The sequence below is a fragment of the Panthera tigris genome, chromosome B3, assembly GCF_018350195.1.
Source record: "Panthera tigris isolate Pti1 chromosome B3, P.tigris_Pti1_mat1.1, whole genome shotgun sequence".
Classification (NCBI taxonomy): domain Eukaryota; kingdom Metazoa; phylum Chordata; class Mammalia; order Carnivora; family Felidae; genus Panthera; species Panthera tigris.
The window spans coordinates 98,156,955-98,178,312 of record NC_056665.1 but is presented as its reverse complement, the minus strand read 5'-3'; the positions used below and the strand labels follow the sequence as shown (position 1 = coordinate 98,178,312).

Genomic DNA, 21,358 nt, shown 5'->3' with positions numbered 1-21,358 from the left:
AGGCTCTCTGCTGTCAGCACAGAGTCCCAGTGGGATCCTCTGTCCCCCTCTCTCTCTGCCCCTCCCCGCTTGTGCACTCTCTCAAAAATAAATAAACATTAAAAAAAAAAAAAAAAAGAGGCAAGAGTAATTTGCAATATTGGAAATCAGGGTGGTGATTACCCTTAGGGAGGGAGAGTGGAAGTATGCCCAGGGGGCACTTCTAAGCTGTTCATAATGTTCTGTAAATCAGTCTAGGTGGGTGTGCACACGTTTTTCATTTGTAAAATTTGTTGTGATATAAACTTAAGATTTATCCACCAGCATATGTTTTACTGCTATAAAAATATTACCCAAGGGGCGCCTGGGTGGCTCAGTCGGTTAAGCGTCCAACTTCAGCTCAGGTCATGATCTCACAGTCCGTGAGTTGGAGCCCTGCACCGGGCTCTGTGCTGACAGCTCAGAGCCCGGAGCCTGTTTCAGATTCTGTGTCTCCCTCTTTCTATCTCCTCCCCCACTCATGCTCTGTCTCTCTCTTCTCAAAAATAAACGTTAAAGAAAAAATTTAAAAATATTGCCCAAGAAATGGGGTTTTACAAAAAAAGCTTATACATCAAGAGAGACACAGTTATGAAGATTCTTTTAGTAGATGTTTTATCATTCTAAGAACTTGGCTAATAGTAGATCTGTAATGCCTATTTCTCCAGTTTTTAACAAGCCTCTGAGTCAGAGGACATCCCATTAACTCCAACACAAATGTCCCTGGTTCTTGCTACCAAACCTCCAGCCCCTATATAACACGTCCTGTATTTCTGGAAGTCTCCAGAAGGTGTCTCCATGTGCTCCCAATTCTGCTGGCAACCGCCTCTGCCCCTTGAGCAAGCAGTTTTTCCAGACCCTCCTCCAAGCTGCGCAGGAGTGAAATGCAAGAGAATGACTCACCTGTTCAAGTGGGAAGGGAAAACAGTGTTTCTGGGATCTGAGTATTTTGTATAAAGCTTAATGCAAAAATTCATTCCGTTTTTACCATAGCCCTCTATGTCCCAATGAAGCACATGCTTCTAAGTAGCTAGACTACAGAATACAATCAAGAGATTGCTACAATGTCCCAGTCAGACACACTGCTCCCCTCTGACAACTAAGGTTTCCTCCTGGCTCAAGCTTATCACCAGATTCCTTTTGCCCTTAGGGTGAGTTCTCACCCAGGAAGCTCCTCAGACCTTACCACCAACAGCTTGCCAGACATGCTCATATACACCTGAACCCCACAGTGGGCATGACTTGACTTCCTCCCAGATGACTTCAACCTCCCCTGGGCACTTGACTTCACTCAGGCCTGTTTTATCAGTTCAGACATGCCCAGATAGCCTTGAAAACCTCTCTAGTGGAGACCCCTCTGCTCTGCCATTCTAATCCTGTAAACTCGTAGTTGACTGGGAAGCCTACTAGCACACCCAACTTAGGTGTGTCCTAAATCTAGCATAAGAATGTTAAGATCCTGGGGCACCTGGGTGGCTCAGTCAGTTAAGCATCTGACTTCAGCTCACGTCATGATCTCGTGGTTCGTGGGCTCGAGCCCTGCATGGGGCACTGTGCTGACAGCTCAGAGCCTGGAGCCTGCTTCAGATTCTGTGTCTCCCTGTCTCTCTGCCCCTCCCCTGCTTGCACTCTGTCTCTCTCTCTTTCTCAAAAGTAAACATAAAAATTTTTTTTAAAAAAAGAATGTTAGGGGCGCCTGGGTGGCTCAGTCGGTTAAGCGTCCGACTTCAGCTCAGGTCACGATCTCGCGGTATGTGAGTTCGAGCCTCACGTCGGGCTCTGTGCTGACTGCTCAGAACCTGGAGCCTGTTTCAGATTCTGTGTCTCCCTCTCTCTCTGACCCTCCCCTGTTCATGCTTTGTCTCTCTCTGTCTCAAAAATAAATAAATGTTAAAAAAAAAATTTTTTTTTTAAAAAAAGAATGTTAAGATCCCATGCTTTCTTTTTTAATTTTAAGACTTTTCCAATATTCTGTCTCAGAATAAATTGTTTCTTTAGATTTCAATATTTTACATCTCCGAATTTGAAAGGGACAAACTTTATGCTCTGGCCCCAGTGACGAAAATAATCAATTTTGATTTATCTTCTTCAGAATATGGGTATTTTTTCAGGGTATTTGGTGCAGAAATATCTGGAACAAAGAAAGAGAACTAAGGCAGTAATTAAAATTGCAATCTCAACCTTTGCAGAACCACTGGGTAACCTGAGAGGTCAAGTTCAAACGGCACATTCCTCCACCTGCTGGTGTGAGCCTGTCTCTGTAGTTCTCGCACTAAATCTTATCCTCAAAAACGTGAAAGATGGTTTGTCATGAAAATTATGAGTGAGGTGAAACTTCATGTTTTCATCTTAAACTGGGAGTGTATTATGATTCCATGACTAAGATACTATCATTCAAGAGGGTGGAAGAGGAGATAGAACTTCCAGGAAGAAAGAGAAAGAGCTGCTGTCATTTGACCTCAAGACAAAGACAAGTTGCTCTTTCCTTCCTGTGAACTTAGATAGCACTTAAGGTCCTGGCTATTTTATTTTTTCCTTTAGCATTGTTCTGCCTTGTATTTTCATGCGACTGTGGTAACTTAACATAGTTTAAAGTTCTTGGTAACGCAGAGACTGTGGCCTCGATTTTTTGTACCATTAGCCGTGAACACCGTACCTTGTATACAGTGGGTGCTCATTCAATGATTACTTTGTTGACTTTCCAAGTTGGCCAATACTTGCAGGTCCTTCTTCACCTGGTACATGACCATAAGGGAGTCCCGTAGTCATGGTTGTACAACCTGGATCCAGTTGTACAATGACCACTCCCACAATAAGTATACAGACTTATTCTTAAATATAAAGGAGTGAGAAGGAGATCAAGAGAGGAAGGTAGTTCCCAGAAAACAGACTACCAGGGAAACAATGCATCTGGCTACTCTATAGTCAGTAGATGTATCTCAAGTGCCCAGCCCAGTGCTGGATACACAGTAGGCACTTAAATATTTTTCTAATAAAACAATAAATTAGAAATATTGAATTTGAAAAACAGAGATAGATTATGCTATGCAAAACTATGCTTTGTGAACTACAATCCGTAGAAGACAACAAGAAATGCAGAAAGAAAAGCCGTGCATTCGTGTATGAGAACAGCTTTCAATATAGCATCCCAACTCCCAGAACCCATCCTTGAAAATATCAAGTGAAAAGGAAACTATTTTTCTCTGTTACATGTTTTAAGCCCTCAGTATCTAAACACCTTACTGATAGAGATTTAAAGGTTGGTAATTACACAGCTCAGAAATGTTAAAGTATCTGGCATTTGAAAACCTGGTGTTGGTGATTCTCAGATCAACCTCTAAAGAAACAAAATTCTAAAACCCAATAATATTTGTACAGGAGAACCACGAGGTTTTCAGGGAACCACAGTTTCTTACGGTCTATGTTTTATTTGGTTAATGCTTACAATTAATCAATCACACACAAAGGGTAAGTCAAAATGTGAGCTCACCTAGGTGTGCACATGACAAAGGGCCTGAGCCAAGGTTACTGGGATGCTGTCCCCAGGGCATGTTGCATCATGATTATCTGCTGAAACCCTGTGCTTAGCCCATTTCTCACTTCCCTTCACTTGTCAGGATTTGTTCATATCTCTTTGCAAAATTTTCTCAGAATTAATCTTCTCATTCATTCCCATTACAAGGTAAAGCTTTTTCTGAAACATGCATTGTTGCGTTAGGAATAATACCAGAGGCTAAAGCAAACACAGCAGTATATAAACTCAGTTAAATGAGAAATGCAGCTTTATTTTTCATCTATGTGATCTCGGTCAATTGGTCCATTCATTTGGAGACCAAGGCACCAGTGGAAGGGGTGGGGGATGGAAGCCTCAGGCTTTGACATCCCCCTGCCCCCCTTCTCTCCCCCCCCCCCCCCCCGCCCCGTATTCTCTGAGTCAGCTTCGCACAGGTCTACAGGTCTCCAGCCTGGCTCCTGGTGGGTGGAGAGTCTTTGTGAACACATCTAAGCCTGGACCACTGAAAGCCTCCGAGCAGCCACATCCTCCCTGGGGCCCTGCTACCTCCCTGGATCTTCCAAGAAAGCAGAGCAACATCCCAGACTGCTTTCACAGACTCAGACTACCTGGGTTTTCTGCTGTCTCCCCAGAAAAGCAGGCTCCAGGCTCCTTGCTGCAAGATCAGTTACGTCTCTACTCCCCCATACCCGATATGTCATCTTTTCACTCCTGCCCCAGTCTCCTCAGCCCTTAGCCCTTCCTCTTCATGCATCCCCCAAACCAGGAAGGCTCACGTCTTTCCTCAGAGCTTATAAGTACAGGTGCTAGAGCAGCTCCTCAAGGGAGATGGGGAAAAGGCAAACTACCAGGAGAAAATTGAAATATTGACGAATGTAGGGGCTCCTGGGTGGCTCAGTCAGTTAAGCGTCTGACTTCGGTTCAGGTCATGATCTCACAGTCTGTGGGCTCGAGCCCCGAGTCGGGCTCTGTGCTGACAGCTCAGAGCCTGGAGCCTGCTTTGGATTCTGTGTCTCACTCTCTCTCTGCCCCTCCCCCACTCTCACTCTGTGTGCCTCTCTCTCTCAAAAGTAAACATTAAAAATAATTTTTTTAAATATTGATGAATAGGGGCGCCTGGGTGGCTCAGTCAGTTGAGCGACCAACTTCGGCTCAGGTCACGATCTCACAGTTCGTGAGTTCAAGCCCCACGTTGGGCTCTGTGCTGACAGCATAGAGCCTGGAGCCTGCTTCAATTTCTGTGTCTCCCTCTCTCTGCTCCTCCCCCACTCATCCTCTGTCTCTCTCTCCTTCAAAAATAAATTTTAAAAAAACATTAAAAAATATATTGATGAATATTTCCAAACATAATCCCAAGTCCAAAGTTTACATCTTAAGAATGCTTTTAACATAGCCTAGTATCTCTCCATGCATACCTTTTTTGAGCTTAGCCATTTTGTGGAGTGAACAGGACAGAGAGCTTTAGTCTTATTTGGCAGAAGTCAAAATTGAGGCACTAAGTGATTCTCCAGTCTCAGCATATTCCACACCAGGCATATTAAGACCATCAGTGATTTGATGGATGGGGAGAAGACAGATTGTTAAATATTTCTGGCTTTTCGGGAACTCCCACTGGGCCACACCTAACAAGCCAAACTACCGTATTAATGAGCAAATCAAATATGACAGGATCTGAAAGTGCCAGAAACACTCACTTGCTTCAGGATAAGCCAAATATATTCAGGTAGCAAGTGAATGGTCACAGTCACAGACAATTACAGAGATGGCAATTCGGTCAGCCGTGCTGTCTACAGATTCTAAGGGAATTCAACAGTATAATAAGTCTGGGCTCTCAGTCATCTTACTAAATATTTAAAACAGCAGAGCCTAGGTAGTAGCCTTGGTTGACAGACTCATACATTAAATATACTGAGTGGAATGTACTTAAATAAGCTCAGTGAACATGAACCTCAGCTCACCTTTATCCTGCCCATCCCCAGAGTGCAAGTGACCTGTTGCAGGGTCACTTTGGACTTCTGACATATCCCTGAATTTCAAAACTGATTAGAAGTAGGTGAAAAGGCCAGAGAACAGTACTAAGCAAACCACATGGATGGGGTAAGTAGGTCAGCTGAAGGGCAGTCAGAATTCAGGTGTATAAAATAGATCTCAAACCCTGTTTCAGAAGAGGGAAAACAACATGCAAAGAACTGAAAACCTCTTCAGCCCCTTATTCAAGTGGTCTTGAGCAAGCTGCTTACTTTCCCTAAGCCTCGGTTTCCTCATCTGTAAAATGGGAAGAAAGCTACAACTTGCCCACAGAGCAGGTGAAAGGATTAAATGAGGGAATGCACATTAAGCACCTCGCCAGAGCCCTCAGGAAACGCCGGCTGCAGTTTTGATGAATCCAAAAGTGGAATGTCAACACAATCGTCTCCACTTAGAAACATACTGACTGTTAATCTATGTCTATCTAAAATCTTTCTGTGGTGGCCCCCAGAATGGGCCTCAGAGACCTCCCACTGTAGAAAACATAACTGAGCAAGGGCCCCAGACCTCCTGGACAGCCTCGCTGGGCTTGTACAGGGGCCATGCCTCCGGGGCATGCTCCCACCGATGACTCAGAGAGCACAGGGCCACCTCTGACAGTTGACTTTGGCCCCAGAACAGCCCTGTGGCCTTGCTGGTTCTTCCTAGGACTTCAGGGCAGCCTGGGATGTCCTTTCTCATTCTTCCCTCCCTCTCTCCTTCAGTGGTACAGAGTGGGGGGAGGTGGTCAAACTAGCCTCACAGTCTGATACTCTCCCAGGCTAACTTGGCTCCTTCTACGTTTTCTCTCCCACAGGCATTTGCCCTGATAAAATCTTTGCACGTTTAATCATGTCTTAGCATCTGCTTCTCTGAAGACGTGGATTAACTCACTTTCCCAACGTTCGTTTCTGACAATGGGCAACTTATACTTGTCCTGTGAGGTCCGGACAGTTTGTTCAGGTATTCACAAGTGCCATTTCATCATAGCACCCGCGGGGGACCGGTAGTTGAGCAGCAGGAATAGCACAAGTCATTGCTGGCAATTCTGGCAATGGACTGTTTCTGATAGAGTCTGATAGATTAACACCACCCTTTGTTGAAGAAGCAAAAGCCTCTGATGACATCCTAAAACAGCACGTGTTTGCCTTTTCCAAGGCTTACACACACACACACACACACACACACACACACACACACAAATAGCACCCAAGCTGGAGGCAAACAGTGTGCAAAGATCAGCCTGTACTACAGATTAACACAGACTGCTTTGTGGGCAACTTGTTAACACGGCAACTGGCTCAGTGAGTTATCCCTTCACTTTCCACACATAGACCCTTTTCTTTTCTCCCTACTGCACCCCACCTTCCTTTAAAAGGTAATTCAGGGGTGCCTGGGTGGCTCAGTCGATTAAGCTTCCAACTTCAGCTCAGGTCACGATCTCCAGGTTCCTGAGTTTCAGCCCTGCCTCAGGCTCTGTGCTGACAGCTCAGAGCCTGGAGCCTGCTTTGGATTCTCTCTCTCTCTCCCTCTCTCTCTCTCTCTCTCTCTCTCTCTCTCTCTCTCTCTCTCAAATAAAAAATTAAATAAAAAATTAAAAACTAAAAGGTAATTCAAACAAGAGGCCTAACGTAAAAGCTCCTGCCGCCTCATCAGCCCAAAGGTCCAACGCAGGACTTTCTGATTCTTACTAAGTTGTCTCTACAGATGAGCAGTAGGGGGCTTTTGCCAGGGCAAACGTGGGTCTGAGGAGTCAAGAAATTCGAATCCTTGAGTCCTTTTAGCTGAAAGCAAAAGAGGCACCCTGGGATTTCCTTCTGAAGTCTGGGATCCAAGGTGGGGCAATGCCACGGACTGACAAGTGGGACGGGACAGCTGAAGTAAAGGCGTGCTGATCCCTTCAGATGCTTATTGGTGGCACCACTTCCAGGTGAGAAATGACGACACAGCAGGTAAACTTCTGTAAAACAAAAGTTTGCCGACAACGTGCTTTCAGACGTCCTCCTAAAGCCGAGCATCTCAAGTGGGTTGACAGGACACCTGCCGTCCTCCCGGATTCCCGCATTCGGAAACGAGCCGCCGAGTGGCTACGTGACCAGCCGGAGGTCCCGCCCTGGACCGCCCAGAGGGCTCAGCCCAGCCCCGGCCCCACCCCGCCGCGGCCCCGGCCCCGGTCCCGGCCCCGCCCCCGGCCCCCCGCCCCGGCCCCGGCCCCGGCCCCACCCCGCCCCAGCCCGGCAGGGCTGGTGCGCACACTCCGGCCGGCAGGGGTCCCGCGCGCGCCCCGCCCCCGACGCCCCCGACGCGGAGGCCGCGGAGTCCAGGGCGGGCCAGGTCCTCCCTCCGCCCCGCGGCCGGCGGGCCGGACCCGGGGCGGCGCCGCGCCCAGGGGCGGACCCCAAACTTTCTTCAGACTCAAAAGCGGCGGCGCGCGGCGCGGAGCCCGCTCCGCCGGTCCTGCCTCCGGCGCCAGGCCGCTAGTCCCGCTAGCTGCTCAGCCCCCGCCGCCGCCGCCATGGCCAAGCCCCTGACCGACCAGGAGAAGCGGCGGCAGATCAGCATCCGCGGCATCGTGGGCGTGGAGAACGTGGCCGAGCTGAAGAAAGGCTTCAACCGGCACCTGCACTTCACGCTGGTCAAGGACCGCAACGTGGCCACCCCCCGCGACTACTTCTTCGCGCTGGCGCACACGGTGCGCGACCACCTGGTGGGGCGCTGGATCCGCACGCAGCAGTACTACTACGAGAAGTGCCCCAAGGTACCGGCCCGGCGGGAGGAGCCCCCGGAGTGACCCTCTTCACCCCGTTCTTGCCCCCGTCCCCCGCGGGGAAGTGCCCCCAGAAGCCCGGGCTTGACGTGTTCGGGAGGCAGGGGACGGCACTGCGCCACTCCACCAGAGCCCCACCCGGGTGCGGCGGCGCCGCGCACCAGCCCCACCCGAGCCGCCGCGCCCGTGGGCTCCGGCGACCGCCCAGTGGGCGACCGCCCAGGTTACCCTCGCTGCCCGCTTATTTCACTAACTTTTTTGGAACGTCTCTGCTCATCTGCGTTTAATAGGAGGTCTCGGGCGCCTCCTGCCTGCACGCCAGGCACAGTTCTGGGCCAGGCGGCCCCGAACAAAATGAACAAAAGCGCTGCCTTGGCTAAGTTTAATGTTTAGAGAGGGGAGACAAATTGGCCGTGAAAGGGGAATGTGAACTGGGAGAGTGGGGGGGCGTGGAGAGGAGGCAGAAAAGAGGAGATGAAGGAAGGTGCCTCGCTGCCCCTAGAGGCTTTGGAGGGGCTAGATTGGGGGATGCGTGGATGACCCGGGCTTCTCATCCCGTCTGAGGTGGGGAGGGAGGGGCAAGGGTGCCGCCCCCGCAGTCAGAGCTCTGCCCACTGGCTCCCAGCAGTTCCTACCAGTGAGTGGGGTGTGGAGCTCCTGCACTTCCTTGTTTTCCTGCGGGCTGGAGGCAAAGGGCCAGGACGTGCTCTGGCCTCTGAGACCTACCGAGGAGCTGCTGGTGTTCACAGACTACCCCTGTCCACTGCGCGGGGGCTGGAATGCAGGGGTCCTTAGGGAGGTTTCGGGCGCACAGAGGGACAACCCAGGCCAACCTGGCCAACCTAGGAAGGTGGGGTGCCAAGGTTGGAAGGAACCTGGCAGGGAGAGGTGTTGTGTTGTGCATAACGAGGTGGGTGTGAGTAAGTATTGGAGAGGAAACTGGAAAGACTGGCTGGAGGCATCTTGGAAAGGGTGAAAGTGGAATATACCCAGGAGGCAGTGGGAAATGCATATAAACATTTATTAGGACTATTTTCAATATGTAAAAGCATGAAAAGAAAGAATACTCCAAAGAACCAATGAGCAAAAGAAATTCTCATAGTAAGAAACTGCAGCTGTAACAAAGCTTTCAAATGCTTCTGTGCCCCAGAAGCCTAGGCCTCTACCCAAAGGTGGCAACTGCTAAAATATAATCTTAGAAAGCACTTTGTGTATTCTATTTATTGTATCTTTTTATTTGCATAGAAGGGACTGCAGCTTGGGACTTCCCATTAAAAATACTTTTATAAGTTTTTAAGCTGGAGAGTGAGGCAATGAGCCATATTTTAGAACCTTACCCCCACCCCCCACACACCCCTCCATAGCCTTTAGCACCATAGAATACACTGACCTTGTATGTTTCTCCTTCAGTGGCCTTATCTGGCTTTATTGTTCTTCTGTCCTCTGGCTAGTTTCTTCACTGGCCCTGAGTGCAGGTATACACTGGGTATTCTGAGAATGATACACTGGGGATACAACAGCAAACAAGATTCATTCCACACGTATTAATAAACTGTCTCCTCAGGGGTTCCCGGGTGGCTCGGTTGAGCATCTGACTCTTGATTTTGGCTCAGGTCATGATCCCAGAGTTGTGGGATCAAGCTCCTTGTCAGGCTCCGTGCTGAGCGTGGAACCTGCTTAAGATTCATCCTCTCTCCCTGTTCCTCTCTCCCTCCCTCCCTTCCTTTGCCCTTCTACCCAATCATGCTCACGCTCTCTCTCTAAAATAAAATGAACAAAAATAATAAAGTATCTCCTTTGTGACAGTTCCCCTAAACAGGAGATCCCTGGCCTCATTAGAGCAGAGAATGGAGCCAGTAAATGTGTCCAAGCTTCCCTCCCGTCTCCCCTGCTCTCTGGGAACCATGCAGATGAATCCCAAATCTGGACCTCTAGCCTGAGTTCCTTTTCAGACTCCATTCCTACATTTCTGAGTGCTCAGTGAACATACATACTTAAATCTCTTCCTATTTCCTCAAACTCAAATCATCACCCCCCACCCCCACCCAATCCTGACCTATCTTCTGTTTCTAATTTAATGGCATTGCCCTCCTGGCAGTCACCCAGACACAACGCTGTAGACTCACCTTTGATCTTCTCCTAGATTCTTCATTCAACAAGTTGCCAAATTCTGCTGATTCCCGTGGGTCCTCTTGAAATTACCCACTCCCCTGCATTCTCCCTTTTCTGAGCTTGAGGCCCAGGCTCCTGGTGTATGAAGTAGACTTCTGAGCGGTTACCTTGCTTTCCACTGAGTGGTAAAGCTGGCAGTGTGTGGCTGAATGTGGCTAGACACTGTGTTTTGTTTGGCCGGCGAGACAACTGTAAGCAGTTAAATTTTCAGTGCCTTCGAGCAGGACACACACACCCCAGTTCTTGGCCCAGGAGTCCTCATTGTTTCATGTGACTTCCATTACACATTTATTTTCCCTGCCTGGCTCCTGGAGGCATCTAGGTATGCAATCCCATCTCCCTCTGGGCACTGTAGCCCAATTAAGCTTCCTAAAGGAACACATGTTGCCCTCTGTTCAGATATCATGGCCCCCACTGCCTGTCACAGTCATGCATTTAAGGTCCTTCTCAGTCCAGATGAATCTGTCCCTCCTATCCTATCTCCCATTATTCTCCTGGACCTACCTTGCTTTCCCACCAAACCAATCTTCTGTCCCTGTCCCTGCCCTGTACTCCCCACTTCTGGGCCTCTGCCCACAGTGCACCTGTCATGTGCGATTGCCCTTCCCCCCACGTGTCTCCACGCTCAACTCTTACCTGTCCTGCAAGTCAGTTGTGTTGCCACCTGTTCATATGTCTTCCCAGAAGTACCCGGGTCCTCTGATTGATGCTAGAAATAAAAATAATATTATTTTTAAAATATTAGTTCTTGTGTCTTTTTATAAGCCTTTTGAAAATGTCCACTTTATGTAATATATACATAAAATGTCAGTAACAGTAGTGCATGTACCCAGTTTTTAAGGTGTGTTGGAGATGTTCAAATATTTTACTACCAGGAGTATGTTTTAAGTGTTCAGAGACCACTGACTCAGGTTGGAGAGAGTTCAATTTTTCAAGGTCTCATATATCCCCAAATAGGAGATGAGGTTTCCTCCCTGCTGAAAGTTATTTATGAGAAAACAGGAAATCACTTTAAATTCATGTGCTTGTAAAGTCTGTCATATAATGAGGTGCTTTTTCAATTACTTTAAGCAACAACATTTTTTTAGGAAGACCTTGAAATGTCTTGAAATGTCTTAAGTCCATGCTAATTCATTAAAAGGGAAGCAAAGAAAGTGAACACATGTAGTCATCTGCAGGTGTGACCTCACAATTGCAAACAAGCTTTTTATACATCACTAAAATGTGAAAAGCAATAATACATTGTGGTTTTATTGAAATAATGAATGTACAGGGAAGAATGGGGAAAACTGCACTGACATTATGCAAATGATACGTGTGGCTTGAGGCGTTCTTTCCTGTGCTATACTAGCCTCATGGACATCCGTGGGGGTGAGTGACACCATGCACCTCTTTGGTGTGTGTCTGCCTCAGGAAAGATACCTTTTCCCAACTCACACAGAGGCATCTAATAAGCAAATAACAGCTTTATAGATATTCAGACCACTGGGATAAAAATAATGATGATATACTCTGGAAGATCGCATTATACTACCCACGAAGATATGGATATTGACTATCCATGGGAACACTTAAAAGCCAATTGTTTCATTAAATGAAAGTGGCAAAAAGTGAAATTTCTAAGTTGAAATTTTCATATAGTATTTTATTCTAAATATATGTGTGTAACTAATGAGTTAAATATTATAATAAAAATCTGTTATGTTGAAGTATATTCTTTTTATGTTTTCAGGTTGACCAAATACTTTCTTTCTGCTTCTTCCTATCTGGAAATGAAAGAATTCCTAAAATTTGCAGTGCTTTATAGTGATGCATTGATAGATGTTTGTTGTTTTGCGTTTGGCCAAAAAGAAAAGGGGAACTGATATGGAAAGTAAGGCATCGTAAAAGGGGATGATGAAGTTATTCACTGATCTTCCTCTCTTTTTTTAATTAGTAAATTGCGCTTGTACTTTGAAAGGTTTCAGGCAACTCTGACCTTTGCACCTTTCACATTCAGCTCAAATAGTATTTACCTGGCTTTCTGTCAAAGGCCAACAGTTTCTAAGTCGCTAGAGAAATTCCCCACCTCATCAAGAACAAACCCCAATAAACCTGAGGTAATCTTTTGTTATTGCCAGATCATAGCCTTTCAAGAATAATTGTATCCTAAAATAATTAATCGCAGTGTTACTTGCAGTGGTCAAAGTGGCTATAGTCTAGCCTTTGGGTGTATCTTGAAGGAGTTAATCTTTACGTTTCTTGGATGAGTCGAGATGATCACAGTCAACCCCACCTGACTCTCATCCTATAAGTATTTTACAAATGATTGATGAGCTGTGGCAGTCTGACTTCTGTCCAAAACATAGCTTAATTTATGAGGTTTATGAACAGGAAGGAAACACACACACACACACACACACACACACACACACACACACAAAACACTGAATCTGATTAGTTGGATGAGTTTGCTTTTTTTCTCCCTAGGCATAGAAACTACTTTGCCAAAAATAGGGTATAAAATGGTTTTTCTCAAAGCCAGTTGTCAGTTATGCTTTTATTTAGCGCTTCATACCTCTATAAGAGTCTCATTTGAATTTGTATTAAAGTAGTCTTGTCTGTTTGTTTCTTATTGGTGACCTTTTGTGCTTTTATGTTGACAAGTAAGGTTGGCCTTCTAGCATTAACATGACCTCTCTTTGTTTTCAGAGAGTTTATTACCTCTCTTTGGAATTTTATATGGGCCGAACATTACAGAACACCATGATCAACCTTGGCCTGCAAAATGCCTGTGATGAGGCCATTTACCAGGTACATTGTCTCCATATATCTTTGCTTCTCTCCCCTTAAATTTCAAGTTCAGTTCAGGAAACTTGGGAGCATAGCACCAAAAAAAAAAAAAAAAAAAGTGAAAAGTTGTTTCTTTATCTGTGGCTATTACAATTAGAAATATAAACTAGTGGAGATCTCTGGTTTAAGAGAAACAAAGAGAACTGGTTTTGCCTCATGAGAATTTTCTTTTGCAATCAGTTGACACATTACAAATTACATGTTAAGAATCAGCATCTGAACAAGCCTTTTAAAAGTACCTGAGCCCCTGCTATCAGAATCACAAGTTTTACTTTGGGCTCCTATCTACTTTTTTTTTTTTTAAAGAATTTATTTTTGAGTAATCTCTACACCACTGTGGGGCTCAAACACACAACCCCGAGATCAAGCGTCACACACACGCTCCACCAACTGAGCCCTTCGTGTCTACTTTTAAAAATGATCAAAGTTTGCCTATTATTCATACATCAAGGCAATATGTATAAATAATAGGTTTTTAAAATTGCATTGACATACTTGCTTTATTGCTTAATGAGATGTAAAATACACTTCCTCCTTAAATGAAGAGCTTGAGGTCTGAAACTCAATATGCTAATTTGTTTTCATGAATGTATTTAACTGTTTCTCCCCAGAGCCTCAGGGATCTCCACGCTAAAAAACAAACAGTTTTTAATCCTTTTCATGTGATTGAAAGGAGAAATGTGTATTTGCAAAGACACGTTCTAAATGAGAGATTGTTCAAACCACTCCTTTTCCTTAGCATGGGATTGTCTCATGTGGCCAGCTGCTGTCACTAAGGACTGTTTTCCTTCACGTGCGAGAGGTATTTTCTATGAAAGAATCATTGCAGCTCCCCTGTTTCCCTTTCTTTGCGTCCCCTGATAGCAGGCGAAAATAATATACCTCCCCGCCCTCGCATAAGCAGGTGGGTAAAGTAACCCCTGTCAAGCTACTCAAGGTTTACAGCCTACTTTAGATTTACATTTTGAGAATTGAAAACATCCTGAATGTTGACGTTAGCACCGAGAAAGGTTTTTTCCAAAGTGGCCTCTCCTTTATTTCACTGTTATTTGTTCACAGCTACTCAAGTCACATATTTGTGTGGTATTACCTGAGTTGCTTAACCATTGTGTTGTTGGCTTGCACAAGGACCCCAGTAAACTCTAGTCACCAGGGAGCAAATTTGAAAACCTCTTCAACAGTAAACAGACAAAGCCATTCTTGAATTCTGAGAAGATTTAGTTATTGACACTGGTGTGAGAAAGCCACTTTTGGGATAAAGGTGGGGATCCAAGTAGGTGGCTCCATGAAAACCTGGGCATCAACTTCATGCTTTTAATTTTTATGGATGTTTGTAAATATGTTTAATTATGTTTCCATTTTAAATAATTCTGGATTTTGTGGATTGCATCACTTTTAGCTAAGAATACAGTCCTTTTCACAACAAACCAGTATTAGCCAAGCATGGGCTAGGTTACTATCTAGTCAACATAGAAGAGGTCATTTAATTTATCTGTCAGTTTCCTCGTTGCAAGATAAACGGTCCAGAGTCATCTCCAGGGCTGCACAATTCTGACACGAGTCCATGCTGATGACAGTGGCCTCTGGCTGTGCACACCAAATGCTCTGGGTCAGGGAGCTGGTTGGGAACCAGTTCCATCTATCACCAGCGTCACAGAGGCTCATTGGCCTCCCATAGTCCCTTACGCACCACAGAAAGAAGTAGAGGATTTTGGCCCTTACCAGTTGGCCCACAGGGCTGTTTCCCTGACTGCTATCTGACCCCAGGTCTCCTGAGCAGTGACTCAGTAACTGGTTTTGGGTTAACAACCATTGACCCTACTGAGTAAATATATTCTGGTCACGAAAAGATGAACTTTAGTTCATCCCAGAAGGTCTGACCTCATACTTTTTGATAGTTTTCAAAGTCCTTCAGCCCAGTTAGTATCAGAGTGGCACTGGACCATTCCTGAGGTTTTACCTCTTAGCACACACAAAAAAATAATTTTAAAAATGAGGGGTAGCTAATATTTATTGAGAAATATCTGTTCAAGGTAATTCTAAATGCTTTGTATACTCCCATTTAATTCATGGCAGCCCTAAATGAGGCAGATACTATTATCCTCATTTTTTATTTTTTAAAATGTTTATTTATTTATTGCGTGAGAGAGAGAGGATGCATCCGCATGAGGGGCGAGGGGCAGAGAGAGAGGGAGAGAGAGAATCCCAAGCAGGCCCCACACTCAGTGCAGAGCCCAACGTGGAGCTCGATCTCACGCACCACAAGATGGTGACCTGAGCCAAAATCAAGAGTCAGACGCTTAACTGGCTGAGCCACCCGGGGGCCCTGTCCTCGTTTTTGAAATAAGAGAAGTATAAGGAGAGTTACTTTGCCCAGAGTCAGGTAGCTAAGAAGTAACAGAGCCAGAAATGGACATTTGGAGCCTCCCCTCCTCCCCGAGCTGTTGCTGTGCCATCTTGTGTGGTATGCATCTGCGGTCGCCACCATCTGCAGCGGGCATCTGATGCCAGAATACTCTGTGAGGGTGCCCACAGAATGGAGTACACAGATGACCCAGGTGCCTGACCCAGAGCTTTAGGAAATGACTATGCTTTCTGAAATGGCCTGCATTTGTATCTGCATCCAGTGTGTTTTCCTTTCATCACTAGCTTGGATTGGATATGGAGGAGCTAGAAGAAATTGAAGAAGATGCCGGGCTTGGCAATGGTGGTCTTGGGAGGCTTGCTGGTAAGTGACGTGGTGAGTGTGTTCTGTTGTCTGGACAGTCAGTGGCTTCTCAGATGCTGCGTACCTTAGACCATGCTTACAGGAACCAGAAAGGCCCTGTAGGAGGAGTGCAAGGTGTGAGCTGGTTATAGATGGATTTGTTTTTGAGTTTGCACTATGGTTTGATCAGTTCTACACAAATAGTAGAGAAGGGAACTTGAACAAAAGAGACATTGCTTAAACCCCTTGGAGACATTGCTTAAAACCCCAAAGTTAACCAGCTCCTTCCTGTGCGCTGAAGGGTTTCCAAAGCGGACCCTTTACTTCACAGTTATTTGTCCATAGCTGCTCGAATCCCATACTTGGGAGGTATGACCTCAGTTGTTTAACCATCGTGTTGTTGTCTTATGCACCTGACAGTTCGCTTTTTGACTGACTAGTAGGCAGTGATACACTTGTTATATTTTTGGTATGATTTAGTTCATTAATATCTTTTTTTATTGTTTGGACGCAATTTGAGTGCTTTATCTAGGAAATGCTTTTTCAACGAATGTAAAAGAAAACATTTAAAAAAATACTAACTCCATTAAATTAAAGATAGGCTTCCCTATGACCAAGCAATTCAACTTCCTGATATTTACTCTAAAGATATGCTCAAACAGGTACACAAGGAGGCATGTGAAAAAATTATTACGGTATTGTTTATTAAGGCAAAATATTAGAAATAACCTAATGTCCATTGATATAAGAGTAAGTATTAGAACATGTACATTGCAGTAAAAAAAAAAAAAACACACACACAGTAAAAATATTACAGTAAAAAATAAAAACAGTAAAATTGATCTGTATATACTTCTCTGGGTAGACCTCTCAGGGGGAAGGAAAAAAACCCCAAGTGACATTAAAAGTAACACAGTGTGATACTATTTATGTTTTTTAAAAATTAAATATTTTCTGGGGCACCTGGGTGGCTTAGTTGGTTAAGCTCCTGACTCTTGATTTCAGCTCGGGTCATCTGATCTTAACGGTTCTTGAGTTCAAGCCCCTTATCTGGCTCTGTGTTGACAGTACAGAGACTGCTTGGGATTCTCTCTCTCTCTCTCTTTCTCAAAAATAAATAAACACTAAAAAAAATAAATATTTTCTGTAAGTATATGTATAAATTCATAGGGAAAAAAGTCTGGAGTTTGAAATATTCCCTCTGATCTTTCCTAGAGAAGAGTGCAAAATAGAGGGTACTGATGCCATCTGTAATGTTTCAATGTTTTTTTACAATGAGGTTGTATTGTGAAATTTATTTTTTTATTTTTTTAATGTTTATTTATATTTGCAAGAGAAAGAGAGTCGAGGAGGGGCAGAGAGAGAGGGAGAGAGAGAATCCCAAACAGGCTCTACGCTGTCAGCGCAGAGCCTGACGCAGGGCTTGATCTCATGAACCATGTGATCATGACCTGAGCCAAAAACGAGAGTCGGATGCTTAACTGACTGAGCCACCCAGTCACTGCTTATTTTTTTATTTTAATTCTAGTATAATTAACATACAATGTACATGTGAAATTTAAATTGAGTAATAGAAATGTACCATCATACATGTATGTATCAGATTGTGCTCTATGAAAAATAATCCATTTCTTCTTTTTCGAAATGATTTTACTCTTAATTTTACACACACTTTCAAATTATGGGAAATCCATTTGTGTGTATTTTGCAGCATTTAATCCTTACTACATTAGTTGCAGTGTTCGTTAATACTGCTATTAGTATTAGAGATACTTACTACCTTAAAAAGTCAACCATTGGACAATTTAGTAGGCTTTCCATGGGGCTATAGGAAGACCAGCAGAACCAGTGGCATATTCATCTAAGAATGACAACCAGCCTGCCTTTCATGTAAAGCCCCAGGCCTATTTGTTGGCTGAGTTAACCCCACTCTGTGCCTGACATTAATGACCTAGCTCCTGATAAGGATGTAAGGTCAAAGAATGAAGTGGTGAATGAGGCTTGAGTAATTCTCATTAGATAGCCTCATTTTTACCTGACTGAAAAGGTTGGGACCCCATTCTGGTCAAGCTCTAAGAATAATTTGAGAGTGACCCAGGAAAAGACAAGTGGCCACAGCTCTGAGAGAGCAGAAACTGGGGGAGAGTCAGGCTACATGAACATAGGGACTAGAAGACCACTGTGATGTTACAGTAACTTGAAGGCGTTGGCTGTTGGCTTTTGTAGATTCTCCATTTTAGGGCCCCAGCATGACCCTAACTCAGTCCATTTCTGTTTGATCTACAAATGTTCTTTTCAAAAGGTTTTAGAGCCTATTGTACATTTCCTCATTCTCTGTATATTTCTCAGTTCAAATTCCTGAGAGGGACAATCAGATTAGTGTAACCCCCCAGGTTGCTCCTGGCCACAACATAGATCCCTACTCAGTCTTTTGATTGGCTGCTTTGGATCGGAGGTTCTGTCATTAATGTTCTTAGCCACAAGTAACAGAAAATCTAGCAAAAATTTGTTCAACCAACAAGGACATGTGTTGTCAGTAAACAAGGACTCCAGGAGTTGGGCCGTCCCAAGATTAGTTCAACAGCATGATTCTGTCAGATCTTTGTGGTTCTTTTGGCTTTCCTCTCATGGAAAAAAAAAAAAAAAAAAATGGCAGGGGCAAAGAAATCTTTCACTGCATCTTGCAGATTTCCTAGCACCTCTCCTTAGATTGTAGGTCATTGTGTGCCCATGATTGGCTTAGAAGCTTAGACCAAAGCAAGATTCATTTCCTGGCCCAGCCTCCCTGAAGCATATGGCCACCTGATATCTGAACAACATTGGAATTCCAGTAGCCAGAAAGAGAGGCTACCACAGATGTCCAGCTAGTTGTTTAGATGGTAACATGTAAATTATACTCTCCTAGGGCCGTCTTTTCAAGTAGGGGCCGTAGAGACAGCTTCCCTTAGAAAGGGTAGTGTGAGTGACAGACACAATAATGGATATATCTAAGGCAGGCCATCTTCTTTATCTGTTCTCAAAAAAAATGCCAACAATTTTAAAATGTTATTTTTAAAAAATTGAATACCCACTCCACAGCTGTCTCTGTGCTTTTAAATACAAATGTGTTTTAGAGAAAATGTCTTTTGGCTGCCGTGTTTTTTAAAGAAAGATGAAATTTGGACTAACCTTGTTGACTCTGTTTTTTGCCTGTGTTCTCTTTAATTTAGCCTGCTTCTTGGATTCCATGGCAACCTTGGGACTTGCAGCCTATGGATATGGCATCCGATACGAATATGGAATCTTTAATCAGAAGATCCGAGATGGATGGCAGGTATGTGAGCCATCTTTCAAAATTTTGTTATTAAAAATACTTCTCCTTCATAGTATTCTGGGTGATTTATAATGTACAGTTAATATAAAGCTTTACTAATTTCTCTGGCATTTAATTGACATCACTGAAAACTATCAGTCTTCCCCCTTTGGGATGTGAGTTCCCTAAGAGCAGAGAGCCTACCAATATCATTCAGCACCAGATCCATAAGCACCTCACATAGTACCTGACTCATGAGAATACTCTGAAAATATTTATCATTGACACCTGAGTGTGGACCACCTACAACGTACGATGTCTATTCTCTGCAGCATGCAAGATGGAGGAATACATTTTTTGACTTATGATCTTCCCCTATAATTCTTGATGGTAGGAAGCATGTTCCCATTTTATAGGTGAGGAAACAGACTTTTTTTTTTTAATGTTTATTGATTTTGAGAGAGAGCGAGGTGGGGGGGGAGCAGAGGGGAGGGGCAGGGTGGGAGCAGAGAGAGAGAGAGAATCCCAAGCAGGCTCCTCATTGTCAGCACAGAGCCCCACACAGGATTCCAACTCACAAACCATGAGATCATGACCTGAGCCAAAATCAAGAGTCAGGTGCTTAACCGACTCAGCCACCCAGTTGCCCCGAGAAAACTGAGACTCTTAAGTAGCATTACCTCAGATCACACTGCTGGCAAACATGGGTCTGTATCCCCAGATTTTCTCTACACTCAGTCTTGCCCTCCTTAATATGTTTATCATATAAGATAGATGAGTTCATTGTTCTAATTTTTTATAAGATGCAAGCAGGCAATTTTATAACTATTAAATCAAATAAATCTGGCACATATTTAATACATATAATTATAGTGCTCCACAGATATTTGCACAAATAGTCCATACAAATGACTCTCATTTGATTTTTATATAACTAAACTGGATTCTTGGGTGCTAGTTTCTTTTATCTTTGGTAATTCTTTGAGCCTACAATCAGCCCTGGTGTGGACGGTCTTTCTGATGCTAAGTGTGATTTAGGCTTTCTCTCTCCCTATCTTTTCCCCCTACACGCACATCATTGACAAAAAGATGCTGAATTTCACTAAATTCAAAAAGCCCACATTCTTGGAGCCCCTCCCACACTTCCATGAGTCAGTCTGAGGACGGAGTGCTCAGAGTTGGATGGGGGGACCTCAGCTGGAGCTAATCCCAGGGGAGAGGAAGGATGAGAATAAGCTTAGTGTCAGCACCATTCTCTCTCCCTCCCTCAGTATTTTGACACTCTGAGCCAAGGAAGAAGGAACTAAAAGGTTTGCATGTGAGGAGAGAATGCACCAAGGAAAAAGTCTCAGAAGGAGACTATTGGGAACATACTGAAAGACACACTTCCAAATTTTGTTAAGGACCAGTGTATCTTAGCTGTCCCTAAATAATTTTTTTTAATGTTTTATTTATTTTCAAGAGAGAGAGAGACGGAGCACAAGCAGGATACACAGAATCTGAAGCAAGCTCCAGGCTCTGAGCTGTCAGTACAGAGCCCAATGAGGGGCTCAAACTCAAAAACCGTGAGATCATGACCTGAGCCAAAGTCGGTCACTCAACCGACTGAGCTACCCAGGCGCCCCTTAGCTATCCCTAAAGGAATTAGGAGGCAGCATTGTGTAGAAAAAAACCATTAAGGCCATAACTGAGATCTAATTTCTAATCTGAGCCTAATTGCTACTCATTACACTTATGAGTTGTGTTGCTTTGATTAGGTTCCCTGACCTCTCTGATCCTCAGTTTTCTCACCTATAAAATGGAGATACCAGCTTCATGAAACTATTATGAAGATATCTACAATGTCTGGCACACAAATAGGCACTCAAAAAAGTGATAATTTTGCCTAAGAAAAAGAGGATAATTTAACAAATTGTGGTATTGTATAATATTAATATAGTTATTAATATATTTTGATTAATTTTAATAAAATGGGAGATTATTTATGTTAGTTGAAAAAAGGAGGTGTGGAATCATGGATTTTCAAAAGAAGCCAAAAAGATAAAGAAA

The 21,358-nt window shown here is 44.2% G+C and overlaps 1 protein-coding gene across 7 annotated transcripts in view; it reads left to right on the top strand.

Moving 5' to 3' along the window:
• The first annotated feature begins 7,854 nt into the window (after nt 1-7,854).
• PYGL (glycogen phosphorylase L) overlaps nt 7,855-21,358 on the top strand; it is a 71,278-nt gene continuing 57,774 nt past the window's right edge. For 4 of the 7 annotated variants that reach the window (XM_042989682.1, XM_042989686.1, XM_042989683.1 and 1 more), the window contains exons 1-4: nt 7,858-8,297; nt 13,170-13,271; nt 15,960-16,038; nt 19,227-19,330. In XM_042989682.1, coding sequence (XP_042845616.1) covers nt 8,055-8,297; nt 13,170-13,271; nt 15,960-16,038; nt 19,227-19,330 — 528 coding nt within the window. In that variant the 5' untranslated portion in view covers nt 7,858-8,054. Of the gene's footprint in view, nt 8,298-13,169; nt 13,272-15,959; nt 16,039-19,226; nt 19,331-21,358 lie in introns of all 7 variants that reach the window. The other 3 variants (XM_042989680.1, XM_042989681.1, XM_042989687.1) reach the window with 3 other exon arrangements.